Consider the following 17635-nt stretch of genomic DNA (forward strand, 5'->3'; position numbering starts at 1 on the left):
CAGTGAGCTTAGATCACGCCACTGCACTCCAACCTGGGTAACAGAACAAGACTCTGTCTCAAAAGAAAGAAACCCAAAAATAACAACTACATGTTACATGTGTATCACATCCTCACAAAGGTCTGTTAAAGAAAACAGCTGACTCTGGAAGGCTATTCCAACAATTCTCATGAGATACGCTGTATTTTCCTTCGTTGTACTTAGAACCCAAACCCAACACATTTAACTGACTTAAAAGTGAACACCCGGAGTAAATTATGCAAACTGGTCTATTACCTCGAGAAGTGGTCTGGAACTTGGGAACATGGCCACCTCTCAGATCCACGTCTTCTAGAATCACCAAACAGTGGTGCCCTGAATGTCCATCATTGGTCCCCATTTGCTCCACAGTAGAGCTGGCCAATATGCTTCCCAAAGCAGCCAACTTCCAAACCAACTGATCCCCAGGTCCCTCTTGAACCATAGTCTCTGAGACCTTCAAGGGATTCTCATGCACTACATGATGTCTTGGGGAACCATTATCCCTAGATAGCAAATCTATTAAATAAATGGTATTTGGATTCTCTAAAAAGATAAGTCCTTAGATATCAAAGTGTTCAAGGCTCACACCTGTAATCCCAGCACTTTGGGAGGTTGAGGCAGGAGGATCACTTCAACTCAGGAGTTTAAGAACAGCCTAAGCAACATAGTGAGACCTCATTTCTACTAAAAATAAAAAATATATATATTAGCCAGGCACGGCAGTGGAGGACTGTAGTCCCAGCTACTCAGGAGGTTAAGGCGGGAAGAACGCTTGAGCCAGAGAGATCAAGGCTCCAGTGAGCTATGATCACACCACTGCACACCAGCCTAGGTGACAGTGAGATTCTGTCTCAAAAAACTAAAAAATAAAGTGTTCATACGGGGAGTTTTAAAGATGAAACCAAAATGTATGTGACAACCTTAACATACAAATTTACTTTTCAATTTCTAAAGAAAAACCAAAGCTGGAGGGAGAATTTAAAAATATATTTAGATATAAAATGTGCTAGGAAGCAACATCAATAAGGTAGTAACAATGTGCATTATATATTTTTTGGCCAATTAACCTGTTTTACAAGCTGCAACTCAGTTGCTGACAAAAGATACTTTAAATAGCAACAAAGAATAAGCCCCAAACGTCAAACTGACTTTATTACTTTGTTACTAATGGAAATTCTGACCTGGGACTCTCTACAATTAAGTTCTTAAAGCTTTGTGCCTCACTATTAAACCTAACAAAACCAGAAATTACCACTACTGTACTATTTTGAAAAAGCAATTTCTTAAGAAGGTGGGCACAAAAGTGGGGCAAGGAGGGAGGAAAATTAATTTAATTTTGTATCCTACTGAGAATCCTGGTATTAACACTTTATTTCCCCAAAAAGTGAGTCCATGTTACAGTTACAGAACCTCAAGGAGTCCCAATTTTCCTGGTAAATATTCACTGTTTTAGTTAGTCTTTTGTGTCGACCAAAGGCTGGAGGGTGAAATCTACTTGAGCAAGTGGGTGGCTTCATTTCTGATTCACTGTAGCAGCCCCAGATTTAAAATGAGGAGAGAAAAAAAGAAGCCCACTGGTACCATCAGTTAGTTATTTTCAAATATCAGCTGCTTTTTCACAGTATTTTTTGAGAGAGGTCACTAGTCCAAATCAAAATGTGAGGTAAACTATAGCAGGATATAAAATGACTTAAATGCAGTGTAAGACCAAGGCAAAGGGAAGATCCTTATCTTTCAAAATGAAAGGAAGCTTGACAAGTATTCACACTAAGATGGGAAGCCTGAATCCCATTTGTTTTGCTGAAGCCATTTAAAACTCAGCAAGACATCTTCTGCCAAAAATACGCTGCACCAAAACACTCCACACCCCTGGAAAGAGCACAAAGCAACGCAGCTGACATCTCAGCCTCAGGCCAGTCTGCCGAAGAAAGAAAAAGGAAACCTCCAAATTGATACAAAAGCCAAACATGAGCCTGGGGAGATGGGAGAGGCTGGCTCTTCAGTGAAAGCCTTAGCCAGGATTCCCAGGAACACTTTTCAACTGTCACTGAGGAAGAGAGGGGCCCATCTTCAACAACTGCATTATCGTCTCTGACTGCCACGGCCAAAACTGAAAAGTATACGGAATAGAGAAGAAAGCAACATTCTCAAAGTATATTTAACAAGAGAATAAACAATTTCAGATTCACTGAAAAAGTTCAACGTGTCCAGTAACATTCATTTCTAAATTTCTGCTGCTAATGTAAGAAAGATGGTGAAAATTCCTTCAAAACACTTAGGAGTTCTAACACATCAAATCTGACCATTCTGTTTACATTAGGAAACACCAGATACTGTGGATCCTTTCTTTAAAAAAAACAAGAATTTTATTTTACTGCATTTTCACCCTCAAGACACGTCTCATAAAGTCTGAGGATTAAGCTTAGAAAGAGGAAGATTCAAAGCAACATAGTTACAAAATGAACATCGTTGGAAATATCACATGGCTTTAAGACTCACAGATCCGTAAAAATGTTAGTGATAAATCTCATCATTTTCAAAGACGCTTCTTATGTGTGGGCTTGATCTTTAAAGGTTATTTGGTTTTCATTATTAGAAACATTTTTCATCTCATTTTGCCCTTCTCAGTGGTAAGCTGTTAGAGCCTGCCACCTAGTGGTGATGTGTTCTGAGACATAATAAGACAACACAAAGCGACCTTCCTGAAGAATGCCAAAGAAAACCAAATCAGAGGGGAAGAAGTCATTAAGATCAGCCTTAGAGATAAAGCAAGCCTCCAGTATCTACTGGGTAATTAACTCATGCAACCTCATAGGTAGAAATGATTTACTTCAGGCATGACTAGACCCCTAAGCATTTCTGACAAGTACAATATTAATCAAGTAACCAACCTAACGCAATGCTGGTGTTTTTTTTTAAGAATTCAAAATAACCCATTACCCTAAATTTTGGAACTTTTGAATATTAAAACTCAAAGGATCATTATATAGCCATTATAAATAATTGCAGACACCTTACAGTAACCCAGAAAAACATTCTCAATATAATCAACGGGAAGGCAAAGCAAACCATGTGACCTATGACTTAAAATGAATAGAGTATGCCTGCCTGCATATGAACAAAGAAGAGAAATATATCAGAATCAGAGGACCTGAGAAATGATGGCAGTATCCATTTCATACCTACCAAAATGCCTAATACAGAACAGAAAAAAATGTTTGCTGAATAAATAAAAGTATGAGCTTTTAAGGTTCTTTCATATTGTTTTGCCATTACGTTTCCAGTGAAAAATGCTAGCTGCTCTGAAGATTTCAAGCAGTCTTCAATCTAAACTAGGAATTTAGCCGGGCATGGTGGCTCACGCCTCTAATCCTAGCACTTTGGGAGGCTAAGGCAGGCAGATCACGTGAGGTCAGGAGTTTGAGTCCAGTCTGACCAACTGGCAAAACCCCATCCCTACTAAAAATACAAAAATCAGCCAGGCACTCAGGTGCCTTATAAACCCAGCTACTCAGGAGGCTGAGGCAGAAGAATTGCTTGAACCTGGGAGGTGGAGGTTGCAGTGAGCAGAGATCAAGTCACTGCACTCCAGCCTGGCTGACAGAGCAAGACTCCAACTCAAAAAAAAACAACTAGGAATGTTTTAGGATACAGTTCCCCCAAGCAAGTTTCCTTGACCACTTCTGCAGCAGGATCACGTATTAAAAAAAGGGTATGTGGCATCAAAAAAACACCTAATAACATCTTAGAAATTCAGTGTACATTAGCATATCACAGGACCCAAAGGGTGCTACAAGGGAGAAACCCATTTATCTTAATTAACAGGATCATCCCCAAACTGATTTGACCACAAAATCCTTTAATCTGAAGAGCACCTATTAACTTTGGCACACAACGGCAGAGTTAAGAGGGCTCAGAGGGGGACATACACCCCAGCCCCAGTTGGCAGAGGCATCACAGAAGATATCAGCCTGCAAATTCTAGCAGAGAAACAGCAGAATGGAGAAGGAAGGGGAGCAGAACATGGTTTTGGGAAACGCTGCTTTCAAAGGTCTAACAGAAGTATTGATTAAATGACTGCTGATACATTTTTTAATGGTTTCTACTTTTAGTACTACATAAGTTTAGCAGCAGCCATGCTCTGAAATAATCACAATAGCCCCAGCCCTCTTTTAATGGTTCTTTGGAAACTCTTATTAGTCCAGGTTTTCCCATAACATACCATCTTTTATCATAGTACAGTTTGCCATCTTCTATCCGAGCTTCAAACCTTTGGGCTGGAGATTCCGAGGGTGTTGTAGGCAAGTGCTCAGGAGAGGATGGAGATGCTGGAGGAAACCCATACTTATGTGACTAAGAATGTAACAAACACATGAGTCCACCAGTTAACATGCTTTAATTGAAACACTATCAGAATGTAGTAATAATCATCATTGAGCCCTTACAGTGCTAATGTATGAGAATTCAACAAAATTCTTGTGTATTTCACCTAAACTTGATCATCAAAGCAACCCTGGGAAGGAGGCAAGACACAGATTAACCTCATCAAAGGGAAGAGACACCTGGGGTTCAGGAAGATTAAGGTCAAATGTGCAAATACATAAGGTCACTTAGAGTAGGACTAATACCCTGGTGATCATAAGCCCTAAAGGGCAAGTATTATGAAAGGCTCTTAAAAATTGAATCATTTCACCCAGGCATGGTGGTGCAAGCCTGTAATCCCAGCACTTTGGAAGGCTAAGTCAAGTGGATCACCTAAGGTCAGGAGTTTGAGACCAGCCTGGCCAACATGGTAAAACCCTGTCTACACTAAAAATACAAAAATTAGCCAGACATGATGGCATGCGCCTATAGTCCCAGCTACTTAGGAGGCTGAGGCAAGAGAATCGCTTGAACCCAGAAGGTGGAGGCCGCAGTGAGCCGAAATCGCACCACTGCAGTCCAGCCTGGTGACAAAGCGACACTCCATTGCAAAAAAAAAAAAATCATTTCAAGAACTACTAAATTTACACATTCACACAACCCTCCCCCGCTCTCCCCATTGTGCCTCAGAAGTTCAGGACATCTCTGTGGACCGCAGTGGCCCCCAGGAAGATATTATCTACAAAAATTGATTTTCTTCCACAAGACTCAGTGAGTAGAGGAATGTGTGAGTAATCACAGTGCTTTAAACAAAAAAAAAAGATGTCACCAATTCAGAATTCTAGTTTGCAACTAGCACTGATTATCTCAAGTGCTGTTCTGGAAAGAACAACCATGAACACTGAGCTGGTTGGTCTCTTCTATGAACTGTGAGTCAGAGCGGCCTTCGAATGCCTTACCAGAGTCAGGCCATGAAAAGCCACTGGAACAGACCTACCCAGGACTTGACTTTAGAAAGCCAGTAATACTTAAAAACCCTTCTGGTTTCATTTTCAAAAATGGATGTGTACTTAAGTCTTTTGCCTGATGTCTAAACAGAAGGAAACCTTTACCAGCCAATCAAATGTCTCTTTTATAATAAATCCTAAGGAAAAAAATAAAAATAACAAAGCAGGAGTTAAAAAAAAAAAGAGGAAAAAAAAAAGAAATCAGGGATGGTTGCAGTTAAGGTCCCCTTCAGTTTTCGTGATGACTACTCTTAGGCAAATGATGAACATTTCATTTTTGAAAACTACAACAATTCCCTGACAGGTATTCACATGATTTTCCAATAACATGATAAAAAGATTGCACAAATGCCAATACATCATGCACTTACCTGGTCTCTTGGGTGACTTAAGCTGTAGGAAGAACAACAACAAAAAATCTTAGAAAATCATTTCAGATTCAACTTCAGGTGTCAAAGGCATAATGATTTAACAAGTAACATGTTAACAAAGGAAAGCAGAAAACCATGTAAGCCTGATTTTTCAAAAAAATCAAAAAGTCAAACTGTACCTTATTTAATGTTCTCAGATCCTCCATGATCTGTTCATCTGTTAACAAATAGTTTAGCTGGGGTGTTGAGAGTTAAAGGACTATGTCTGAAAAGTACAGTTTCCAAGCAAAGAGTAATCAACAAAATGGTACCAGTATTTTAGAATTTACAAAGTGTGATTTTGTTAAATTATGTTTTTACAGTAACAGTTTGCTTCTTAGAAATTTATGATTCTCCTACTAAATGTCACAGTAGTTCAGTACAGAAAGGAATTCACATCCCCCACTGTTAGGATGAGAAGGTGGAATGAGTTTCATTAGGCACCTACAACAACAGAGCACAGGAAACAGTAAAATAAGAATTTCATCGTGAATGAATAAAGCGCTTTTGTTCCAAAGATCTAAAGACTTCCACACACACATCCAAGATAAGGTTAATCTTCCCTCAGCAACTTAAATCCTGTTGTGAAAGGGAGGCAGCCTGAAGTTATGCCCTTTCCTGGTGGCACGCAAATGACTACACCATTTTGGGCAGACAGCTATTTACTATCTCCTTGAAAGGAACAGAAACATTTCATCTCTCCTGTTTCTGTTACCATTTTTATGATTAAAGGGCGGCTTTATGTCTGACTGACATCTCATTTGCTTTCATTTAAAAACAGTTTGCAATCCACTATATTAGGGACACAGGTAACAGAGGTACATAAAGGTAGATATTATTGTCTTCATTTTACAGTTGGAAGGTGGAAAATTACAGGTGAAAAAATTAAGGCACATCAAGTTTTCAGATGCCCCTGAATTTTGATGTTAGTGTTAAAACCAAGCTGAAAACCACATAGCCATGTGTGTACTTATACAACAATCCTGCATGATCTGCACATGTACCCTAGAACCTAAAGTACAATAAAAAATTTTAAAAATAAAAAATAAATAAAACCAAGCTGAACTTCACATGCAAAGCACCTTTCCAAATCACGACTCTCTATAAATCTCTCCCACCAAAAGCAGTAGCAAATGAGGACTCCCATGATAAAATGAGCAACCCTTAACCTATGGACAAATATTTCACATCTGCTTTCCAATTAAATATGACTATTTTCTGTAGGACAATGACCATGTATATCCTATCGAATGGAGTCTTAAGAAAAGCGATCACAACTTGACGTAAAGGGATATCTGGAGCAGGTTTCCTCCTCTTGTCTGGGATGGGGACGGGATCATTTGGTCGCCTCCGCAACTTTCTGGTCATGATAGGTTTCACCTCCATAGAATCTGTGGCAAGAATGAAATGAGTAAATCTATCCAACTCCCACTTGAAGTCAATAAGAATTTCTACAGTGTAAGAATATCTGCCCCCCAGCCACCCAATCAGAACTGTTTTATAGAGGATGCTTGTTCTACACATGGCCGTAACCAGATACCCCATTAGATTTCAGAAAGTGTTTATGCTTTTAAGATTGAGACCAACTGCCCTACATACACGCCCCTCTCAGAAATGCAGCCCTACAGTCAAGCATTACAGCCACTGCAGGCATCTCTCCAGCACCGTCAAAACCTAGGGGTATTCCCCTCCTTCAAATTAAGAAGCCCAGAGTCACAGGCTCTTGGGATAGGAAGGAAACTGATGGTCATCTCAGCTGACTAATTTCTGCAATTCCCACAGAGGGTGGGTGTGCCGAAGCCCACTGGTATGAAAGGCTCTTTTAGAGGCCACTGGCCTCAGTGCCAACATTTCTAGACGAAGTCTTCATTTACAGACTCAGACTTTTTTTTTTTGGAGACGGAGTCTCACTCTGTCACCCAGGCTGGAGTGCAGTGGCAGGATCTCAGCTCACTGCAACCTCCACCTACTGGGTTCAAACGATTCTCCTACCTCAGCCTCTCGAGTAGGTGGGACTACAGGAGTGCGCCAGCACGCCCGGCTAATTTTTTGTATTTTTAGTAGAAACAGGGTTTCACTGGGTTAGCCAGGATGGTCTCGATCTCCTGACCTCGTGATCCACCCACCTTGGCCTCCCAAAGTGCTAGGTTTACAGGTGTGAGCCACCGGTGCCCAGTCCCTTTTTTCCTTTTATAACCTTTTGTAGCTACTTGACTATCAAAATGACACAATAAGGGCTCATGATAAGAGCCTCTTTCCCTTCTTCTTCACTCCTCTCTGTGGTCTCCCACTACTGCTGACTTCCGACGCCTTAAAATCACTCCTCCCAAGCCATGGTGCACAAGGAAGTGAACGTGCCTCCTTGGGGTCCTTTTTGCTTTCCTGCTCCCTGAATACTGGTGATCTTTGGGGTCCACTTAGTTTCTTTCGGACTGTATCCCAACCAATCTGCAATCACCAATTTCAGCTCCACACACCCCTCTATATGGCAACAGGTATCTGACATCACACATTCTCCATGCCCCACACAAACTCAGTATTCCTCGTTTCCCCTCCCACAGCTGCCTGTTTTCCCTTGTCTCTTCAGGGGCATCAGATCTATTTACGCTTCCATCCTAGAACAAATCCGTCATCTGTGACTTGTCTTCCTTCACCCAGCCATGAAGTTCACCAACTAATGTCAGTTCTGACTCAACTCTGTCCCTTCATCCTTTCACTGGCCTACCTCCATGACCTTCAGTGGTCTCTCCCATGTCCTGTCCATCCTCCCTTCCCTCAAAAGATCTTCCTGAGACACAAATTAGATTGTTTTGCTTATCACTCTTGTTACTAAATATTTCTTTTCTTTTCTTTTTTTTGAAACAGAGCCTCACTCTGTCACCCAGGCTGGAGTGCAGTGGCACAATCTTCATTCACTGCAACCTCCGCCTCCCAGGTTCAAACAAGTCCTCACGCCTCAGCCTCCCAAGTAGCTGGGACTACAGGCATGCACCACCACGCCTGGCTAATTTTTTGTATTTTTAGTAGAGATGAGGTTTCACCATGTTGAACAGGCTGTTCTTGAACTCCTGACCTCAAGTGATCCGCCCTCCTTGGCCTCCCAAAGTGCTGGGATTACAGGCATGAGTCACCACACCCAACCATCTTCTGATTATTTCAATGGTTCACCACTCTCTAATTACAGGATAAAAGCCAGACCTTATTTCTGGTCTTCCTCCCTTCTCCTTCATGCACACTTACCCTGTATGCAAGCCTTTAGCTCTTCCTGTTACCCAAGGGCACCAGACTTTATACCTTCAAGCCTTTGTAAGGCTGTCCTCTGCCTAGCCTCCTCTTTTCTGCCTACATAACACCTACGTAACACCCTTTGTGAGTCAGTTCAATATTCTCCTTTCTGTGACAGCTTTCAAAGGCAGAGACTCATTCCATCTGCCAAGTAACCAGAGCATCTACACAAACCTCAAGTGGACCAAGTGCCACTCTGTATAGGTCATTATCTACCCCCTTTGGATGTCTGAATTCTATCCCAACACCTAGCAATACTCTGACACAGTAGGGGTGCATAATGTTTTGAGCAGAACGGTTAGATAAGGTCGAGCTTGATCATGGGATGAAGTTAATTCATGATTATGCATACGATCAGCAGAGCAGCTCCAGGGAATTCTACCAAGCAGTGTGCAGGATCTTACAGCATGTCATACATGTGCTACAGAAATTCAAAAAAAAAAAAAAAAGGCTTCTGCATGTTGCTCTTAAGAGAAATGGGCAGTATTAAAATGTGTTTCCTATGAATGGAACAGAGGTAAAATAACAGCCAAAGACCTAATTAATGAATATTCATAAAAGTGTACTTAGAAGTATAAACACACACACACACACCCTCCCCCAGAAACAAGTGGCAAAGGCTTCTCCCTAAAAGAAATCTCCTACCCTATGCTGAGGTGGCACCCTTCTCCAGTTAGTTCGTGTCACACAAACATGGGTCTGAATCCCTGCAGCGGCTGTGTGACCTAAGGCAGGTTTGTAAGCACTCTATGTCTCAAGTTTCCTCGTCTAGAGAATAGAAACATCAATAATGCCTCCCCCACTGTGTGTTGTGAGGGTTACACATGATGATACATGTGAAGCCTTAGCACAGTGCCTGGCATAACGGGAGTGCTATCAATGCTAGTTTTTGTCATTATATTTTCAGGCAGGAAAAACCTATACAAAGATCCTTTTTAAAACTCAAGGCACAAAGACCTGAAAAGAAGTTACACAGCTGAAAGCAGCTGGTGTCAGCTGTGAGGCTGTGCAACACTGACACCTAATTTGGAAAACAAAGTGTAAAGGGAGTTCACCCAGCCCAAGAAAGCACCAAAGAAAAAGCACATAGCCCGTGAACGTGATGGAATGTTCTGACCACCAAAGAGAATGGCTGAGCGCGCTCTGCTCCACAGGCTGCCAAGACTGGGGAGTGGGGAAGGTGGACAATGCATGATGGATGAAAGCCAAGTGAAGGCCAATCACAGCCAATGAACTCTGAAAATCGTAACTATCACTTACAAACCAAACAATATAATCAAATTCTTATGAAATGGTGAAAAACAATCTATTTTGTTAGCCTGGTCACAGCAACAACCTGATTAATTTTATCCAAAAGACTACTCTGCAGAAGGAAGGGACTCTGGAGAAGCCCCTAAAACTTATCAGCATGTCTCCATCTCCACCTAGGAAAGAGGAGACAGAAGGGAGCAGTCCTGGCCAATGGCCCAGGTGGAAGACAGGATTTAAGGACATGATCAACATGTATCACAGCCCCAACAGACATAATAAGAGTATCCACTTAAGTCACCTTGCTCCAATGCCAGCCAGATATGCCTAGTTGGCTTCTAAGGTGGATTTTTCATAGAAGAATGGGGCCTGACAACCTTGGTCTGAGTGTGCCTGGAAGTTCTATTTCTCACTGCAAGCAACAAGCTGGCATCCTGAATTTTGCCACTGGTGTCCTATGAGTTTGGCCCCTAAAAGTTCCAATTGCGCTCAATCTGGCTACACTGACAAAAATCAAACTTTCAGAACTGAAGCTCAGACCCTGGAGGGTGACAACCCTGGAGAAGACACCTAAGCAGGGAGTCAGTCAGTCTTCCTCTCAGTTATCATGCAGCAACCACAGAAAAACTCTAACTGGCTGAAATTAGAAACTCTCTGATCCAGAGGTCTCTTCACAGGTTTGCTCCAGTGGGGAAACCATTTATATCATTAAACATCTAGTATTTAAAGCAGACTCGGGAGAGTGTGAGAGAAAATACCAAACAAGTAACAAGACTAGGCATGCAACTCCTCTCCAAGCCACCCTGCAATATGACCTTTAATAGTGCCAATCCTCCCGCTCTACTCACTAGGAAACCTGATGAATGCAGGCACACCCCACCCACCACTGGGAGCACTGGTTCCGACATCTTAAAAATGGGAGCTCAGGTTGAAACAAGGTTAGGTAGAGTCATTAGAGCACAGTCCCTATGGAGAGATATCCTGATAAATTAATTAACTGCAATTTACATACAATTACCAGTTTACTGGCTGGCCTTTTGTTCTGCACTTCTCTAGGCCTGTTCATTCATTCCAACAGCCTTACCTGCCTACAGTGTACAACTGCAGCAAAAGCTCCAATTTAACATACTTTAACTATTAAAACAAGCTCATATTTATCTCATGGAAAAAATATTAATCACAGTGATTAGAAGGGGCATCCTTTAAAAATGGGATATAAGACTGGGTGCAGTAGCTGACACCTATAATCCCAGCACTTTGGGAGGCCAAGGAAGGTGGATCGCTTGAGCCCAAGAGTTCAAGACCAGCCTGGGCAACAGAGCAAAACCTCATCTCCACACAAAAATATGAAAACCTAGCTGGACTAGGTGGCACATGCCTATAGTCCCAGCTACTTGGGAGGCTGAGTTGGGAGGATCACTTGCACACAGGAGGCAAAGGTTGCAGTGAGCTGAGATGGTGCCACTGCATACCAACCTGGGTGACAGAGCAAGACCCTGTCTCAAAAAATTAAGTTTATTTTAAATTTAAAAAGGAAATTTTCTTAAAAAAGAAATGGGATCTAAGTGGCAGAAAGAAAAGCCACTGCAGAGTAAACACTGTAGCAGACTGGCAACTACCTCCAAACCAGGACAGGAATCCATGGGGCTAGACTAGAGGCCCAGAACAATCCTAGCATGCCCCACACCCTTCTCTAGCAGGATGGAGGGCACCATCAGTGTTGACACAAATTAATGCTGCAGTAGTAACAGAAGAGTGCCTACGGATTGTCAGGGAGGGGAATAAGAATGAATGTTAGGGCTGGGCGCAGTAGCTCACATCTGTAATCCCAGCACTTTGGGAGGCTGAGGCGGGCAGATCACCTGAGGTCAGGAGTTCCAGACCAGCGTAGCCAACATGGTAAAACTCCGCCTCTACTAAAAGTACCAAAATTAGCCAGGTGCGGTGATATGTGCCTGTAGTCTCAGCTAATTGGGAGGCTGTGGCAGGAGAATCGCTTGAACCTAGGAGGCAGAGGTTGCAGTGTGGCAGTGAGCTGAGACCACACCACAGCACTACAGCCTGGGTGACAGGGCTCGACTCCGTCTCAAAAAAAAAAAAAAAAAAAAAAGAATCAATGTTAGGTCTTTGGAGGCCAAATCAGAGTAGGAATAAAGGGACCAATCTTCTTAAAGCCAAAGGTGCCCATTATTAAAAGAGGGCAATAAACAATGAGCCAATCGAGCCCTCCTTTCTGCACCCTCAAGCACATTAAAAAACCTGATTCCATGTCAGCAGCAGGAAAGAACATCCTGAGGACAAGCCCAGTCCACCCAAACTCCAGGTCACTGCTTCCATTCTCCTTCCCCAGATACCTGTGTGGGGTCTCTTCCCCTTGTCTTGACACACAAGTAGCTACTCATTAGCATCTATTGCATATGTGTGAAACTTACTGCTCCTATAGTAGTACAACCACATATATCTTAGGGTTTTAAAATGAGTAAAAAAGCCAGACGTGGTAGCTCACGCCTATAATCTCCTTTGGGAGACCAAGGTGGGTAGATCACTTGAGCCTAGGAATTCAAGACCAGCCTGGGCAACATGGCGAAACCCCGCCTCTACAAAAAATACAAAAATGAGCCAGGCAAGGTGGCACATGCCTGTGGTCCCAGCTATTCCGGAGGCTGAGGTGGGAGAATCATTTGAGCCCGGGCAGGTGAGCTGCAGTGAGCTGTGATGGCACCACTGCACTCCAGCCTGAGCGACTAGAGTGAGACCCTGTCTTTAAATAAATAAATGAGTAAAAAGTGAGCCTGTCGAATTGTTACCTTTATTTAGGGGCCCTCCATCTCAACACCACATTACCTTGGGGAAGCCAAGGAAGCTGTGTTAGCTTTCTAACTACCAGAAAACAACCTCCTAGAAGACACAGACTTTATCCATTAGCCTCATTTTGTGAGTTACTTAGTGCTACCACATGTGTCTATGGTATTTGCAGAGTCAGTAGTAATGGCGGTGAAGAGAAAATGCTTGAAGGCAGACACACACTGGCTTAACCACTATCTCACTGAGGGACTTTGAGCCAATGGCTCCACTTCTCTGAGCCACCTTTGCCATTTGTAAAATCAGAAGCGATATCCCCCAGGCCAAAGGGAGTGGCAGGAAGTCAGTGAGGTTACAACTTCCCAATCCCTGAGAGTTCACACTGTGAACCAGCTACTCTTTGAAGCAACTTATAGGCATTATGTCATCTTTTTTTTTTTTTTTTTTTTAGACGGAGTTTAACTCTTGTTACCCAGGCTGGAGTGCAATGGCGCGATCTCGGCTCACCGCAACCTCTGCCTCCTGGGTTCAGGCAATTCTCCTGCCTCAGCCTCCTGAGTAGCTGGGACTACAGGCACGCGCCACCATGCCCAGCTAATTTTTTTTGTATTAGTGGAGACGGGGTTTCACCGTATTGACCAGGATGGTCTCAATCTCTTGACCTCGTGATCCACCCGCCTCGGCCTCCCAAAGTGCTGGGATTACAGGCGTGAGCCACCGTGCCCGGCCAGCATTATGTCATCTTATCGTCACATCAACCCTCTGCAACGGATTCTATCATCCCCTTGCCAAATGAGAAAACCCCACATCACCTCAGAATTAAATTTGTGACAGTGCCAGGATGCAGCCCAGGTCCATCAGCCTGCAAAATTGGCTCTAACATTTGTATGTAATGCTTGGTTCAGCGTAAGTGCTTGGGAAATAGAGTTTTATCTTGACATTGTAATGACTCATGGTACTAGCTATGAAGCCACCATCTTTTAAAGGAAATTCACATTCTTTACTAAGGTCATAAGCAGCTTCCACAGGGGCCTAAGGATTGGAAGATGCCCATGGTGACCAAGAACTTATAAAAGAAAAGGAAGGAGCAGGGAGTGAGCTACAGGAAGAAAGGAGAGAAGAATGAGAGAAAGAAAAACACATTAAAAATGGTAAAGCTCCCACATTTTAAAGCTCATTAACTTCTCATTGAATACTTGGATTACTTGTAATCTTGGCCTCCACTTCAGAGAAAGCTCACCCTCAGGCAACTGTATCTATAACTTCACCACTGAAGTGTGGTCCAGCCAGCAGGATCAGCGGCCCCTGGAAGGTGGTTAGAAATGCAGGATCTCAGCCTCCACTCCAAAGCCTCTAAATATACATTATTTAGACCAATGACCTAAATACACATTAAAGTTGGGACGCACTGATCTGTAATTCATCCTAGCTTCTCTATGTACAATCATACATTTCTGCCTCAACAACCCAGATTTCCTAAGTTTTCCACAAGAGGTTTGGGTGGTGAACACAACATCCTGCCAATTCCTATGGAGGTTTGTAAACGCTTTAAGTCATGGTGGGAGCAGGTCACTAAATACACCCAATTCCAGTCGGTTATTTGGCTGAAGCTTCTCATCATCCTCTTATCCTACTTTGCTTTTCAAGACATGTTCATGTTGGACCAAAAAAGGAGACTTTAGAAAATATATTTTCAGGACAGAGCTGGGCAACACTGATAATGGGCGTTAATCCACAAAGGTGAAATAAGTCACTCAATTAGAGGAATGAAATCAAGCCTTTAATTCAACACCATAGCCGCACCATCTGTGGAAATGCTAATTACCCTTCTAGCTCTAGTGCCTTGTCTTCCAACACTCCATCATTACCTTGGCAGTGTTTTCCATACCAAGGGTACCAAATGGCTTGAGGAAGGACATCGTACTTTTAATGCCCATGGCTAGCTTGTAACACTTATGTAATCTATTTTATTGCATTACAAATGATTTCCCTGCATTTATTTGTCTTTCCTACTCTGTCAAGCTCAGTCCCAGTCACTGAGGATGCCTCCTGTCCCAGTTAAGAGTCTGGCTGTAAAACTGCCTGGCCAAACAATGTCTACTGCTTATCAATAATTAGGACGCCAAATCACAGGTAAGGTAATGATACCCTTCCCCACAGATGGGAAGGAAGCAGCTATAAACAGATAATATTTCCCACTAGCCTAATGAAGGCTCCCAAACATCTGGTGGCTCTAGCAGAGAGCAATGAAGCATCAATGCCAGTTACAGCTGCTATCAAAGAAAATGGTGTTCGGGTCCAAAAGCTGGCAGACAGAGACTGGTACCAGACAAGGTACCATGGTGCTATCGGTCTAATTAAATAAGCACTTCCACAAGAACAAGACTATGCTGCCTGAAGCTGCTGTTTTTCATCCATTCTCACAAAAAAATATTTCTGAGCTGCTTTCAGAGGCCTTCAAGGAGCTCACTTCTCTTGCCAAGTCTTTCTATGAGGAAGCTATTTTCAAGTCAGACCCCACCTCAGGCACAACCACATTCTCTTCAGTGTATCATGAGGATTAGAGCAAGAAGTCTGTGTCAATCAGAAGGCGAAGCTGGTTCACAGCACCAGAAATATACAGAGGGGAACAAAGATTTTAACTGGTTACTTTTAATTTCAAAGTCAGCCCTGAAAACTTCCACAAAAACACTGCATGCATTTCCTACGGAACCCTGCTAAAATCAGACTCACCAGAGCCCCAGCACTTTCCTAATATAATTGTAAGAGTTAAACTTGGGATGTGGCTAGGCGCAGTGGCTCACACCTGTAGTCCCAGCACTTTGGGAGGCCGAGGCAGGCAGATCACCTGAGGTCGAGAGTTCGAGACCAACTTGACCAACAAGGAGAAACCCCATCTCTACTAAAAAAAAAAAAAATATATACAAAAATTAGCCGGGTGTGGTGGCACATGCCTGTAATCCCAGCTACTCAGGAGGCTGAGGCAGGAGAATCGCCTGAGCCTGGGAGGTGGAGGTTGTGGTGAGCAGAGATCACACCATTGCACTCCAGCCTGGGCAACAAGAGTGAGACTCCATCTCAAAAATTAATTAATTAATTAATTCTGGGATGTACAGAGAGGCACGCCACCTCCATATCCAAGTAACAAACTCACCACTGACTTGCTTTGCAGTATTTGCCAAGTTCCAAAATAGCTAGTTCAAGCCAATTCCCTGTATCCTTCAAGGAATCATCAGTCTACATGCGGCAACGAAAGAGTCGGCCCATATTGTTTCTCCCTAAAACCTGCCTACAACCTGCTGAGTTCCCATATGTGGATTACTAAATCCTAGAAAGTTAGAAAGGGATTGGTTCTGACTCTCATGTAACTTTCCTACCTTTATGGGAAAATAGTTAAGTTTAGCTATCCTGTTGGAACTGTACCAAGTCTTTCTGAAATGTTCACAGTAACACCTGGCAGAAGAGATCTAATGGCACAGAGGATATAGCCAAAAGCCTTTGTTCTTACATCTAGGTCAAAGGAAGACAATACCTCTTCTGTAATTAAAGCAGACTGGAAAAAAACAAAGTCGAGGGATTCCCATCACCACAGATGGACTTGGGTAAACAATTTGGGAACACAACCAAGATATAAATGGCAGCTGACCCAGAAATTAAGTAGAGCATAAGTCAGAGCTTGCAATTACTATTAAAAGTCTATCAACTATTGAACACCTGTTATGCACAGGACACTGTACTAGGCACTCATAGGTGTAACCACAATCCTGTGAGAGGGTATGATCAGCCCCATTTCATAAAGGAGGAAACAGACTCAGAGAAGTTAAGCAGCCTGACTAAGGTCACACAGCCAGTAGAAGGGGGAGGTGGAACTCTATCTATGAGGTCAAAACCCACTCTTCACCTTGCTCTACTCTTGACAGGTAAGACAAAAGTAACTGGAACAGCCCTTCACAGCCCCACTCAGGGGCCCCAGAATCCCACCCCACAGGGCTTTCCTACCTCCAGTCAGTTCCATTGTCAGCTTTTCATTTTCAATCATTTTCTTCTTTTCTTCTAGCTCAGCAATCAGGTTCTCTTTCAGCTCAACCTTCTTGTCTTCAAATTCTTTCACTGCAGCCTTCTTTTCTTTAATGTAATTTCGTTCCACTTGTTCAGTCTAAGTAAAAGAGAAACACAGGCTGGGAGTACATGGCCCTGGGAGCCAGGGGCTCCAACTCCAGGTCTAGCCCTGTCCTCAACAGCAAAGAAAACACCTTTGCTAGAAACATGACAAATACAGTTTCACTCTCACACACACTTGCAGTAACAAGGTCTGAGAGCAAGCTTTCCAATGAACGCATAAAATCAGACCCATGTGACTTTTGCTGATTTTTGAGCATACTTCACTTGCTACTCAGATATATTTCTCTCTCGCACATCTGGTATTTTATACTAAAACACATTTGTCAATGTGTTTATCTTCTCAAAGATAAATAATCGCTTATAAAGTTACAGCTTCAA

The 17635-nt window shown here is 42.7% G+C and overlaps 1 protein-coding gene across 1 annotated transcript in view; it reads right to left on the bottom strand.

Annotated features, from left to right (window-relative positions):
* Window positions 1-17635, bottom strand: part of SUDS3 (SDS3 homolog, SIN3A corepressor complex component) — a 41253-nt gene that overhangs the window by 9549 nt on the left and 14069 nt on the right. The window contains exons 6-10 of the mRNA XM_012468984.3: window positions 17135-17291; window positions 7096-7191; window positions 5941-6002; window positions 5762-5783; window positions 4244-4349 (exon numbers count right to left, since the gene is read on the bottom strand). Coding sequence (XP_012324407.1) covers window positions 4244-4349; window positions 5762-5783; window positions 5941-6002; window positions 7096-7191; window positions 17135-17291 — 443 coding nt within the window. The remainder of the gene's footprint in view (window positions 1-4243; window positions 4350-5761; window positions 5784-5940; window positions 6003-7095; window positions 7192-17134; window positions 17292-17635) is intronic.

This window comes from Aotus nancymaae, unplaced genomic scaffold, assembly GCF_030222135.1.
Source record: "Aotus nancymaae isolate 86718 unplaced genomic scaffold, 86718_ANA_hifiasm-v0.15.2.pri h1tg000021l, whole genome shotgun sequence".
Lineage (NCBI taxonomy): Eukaryota > Metazoa > Chordata > Mammalia > Primates > Aotidae > Aotus > Aotus nancymaae.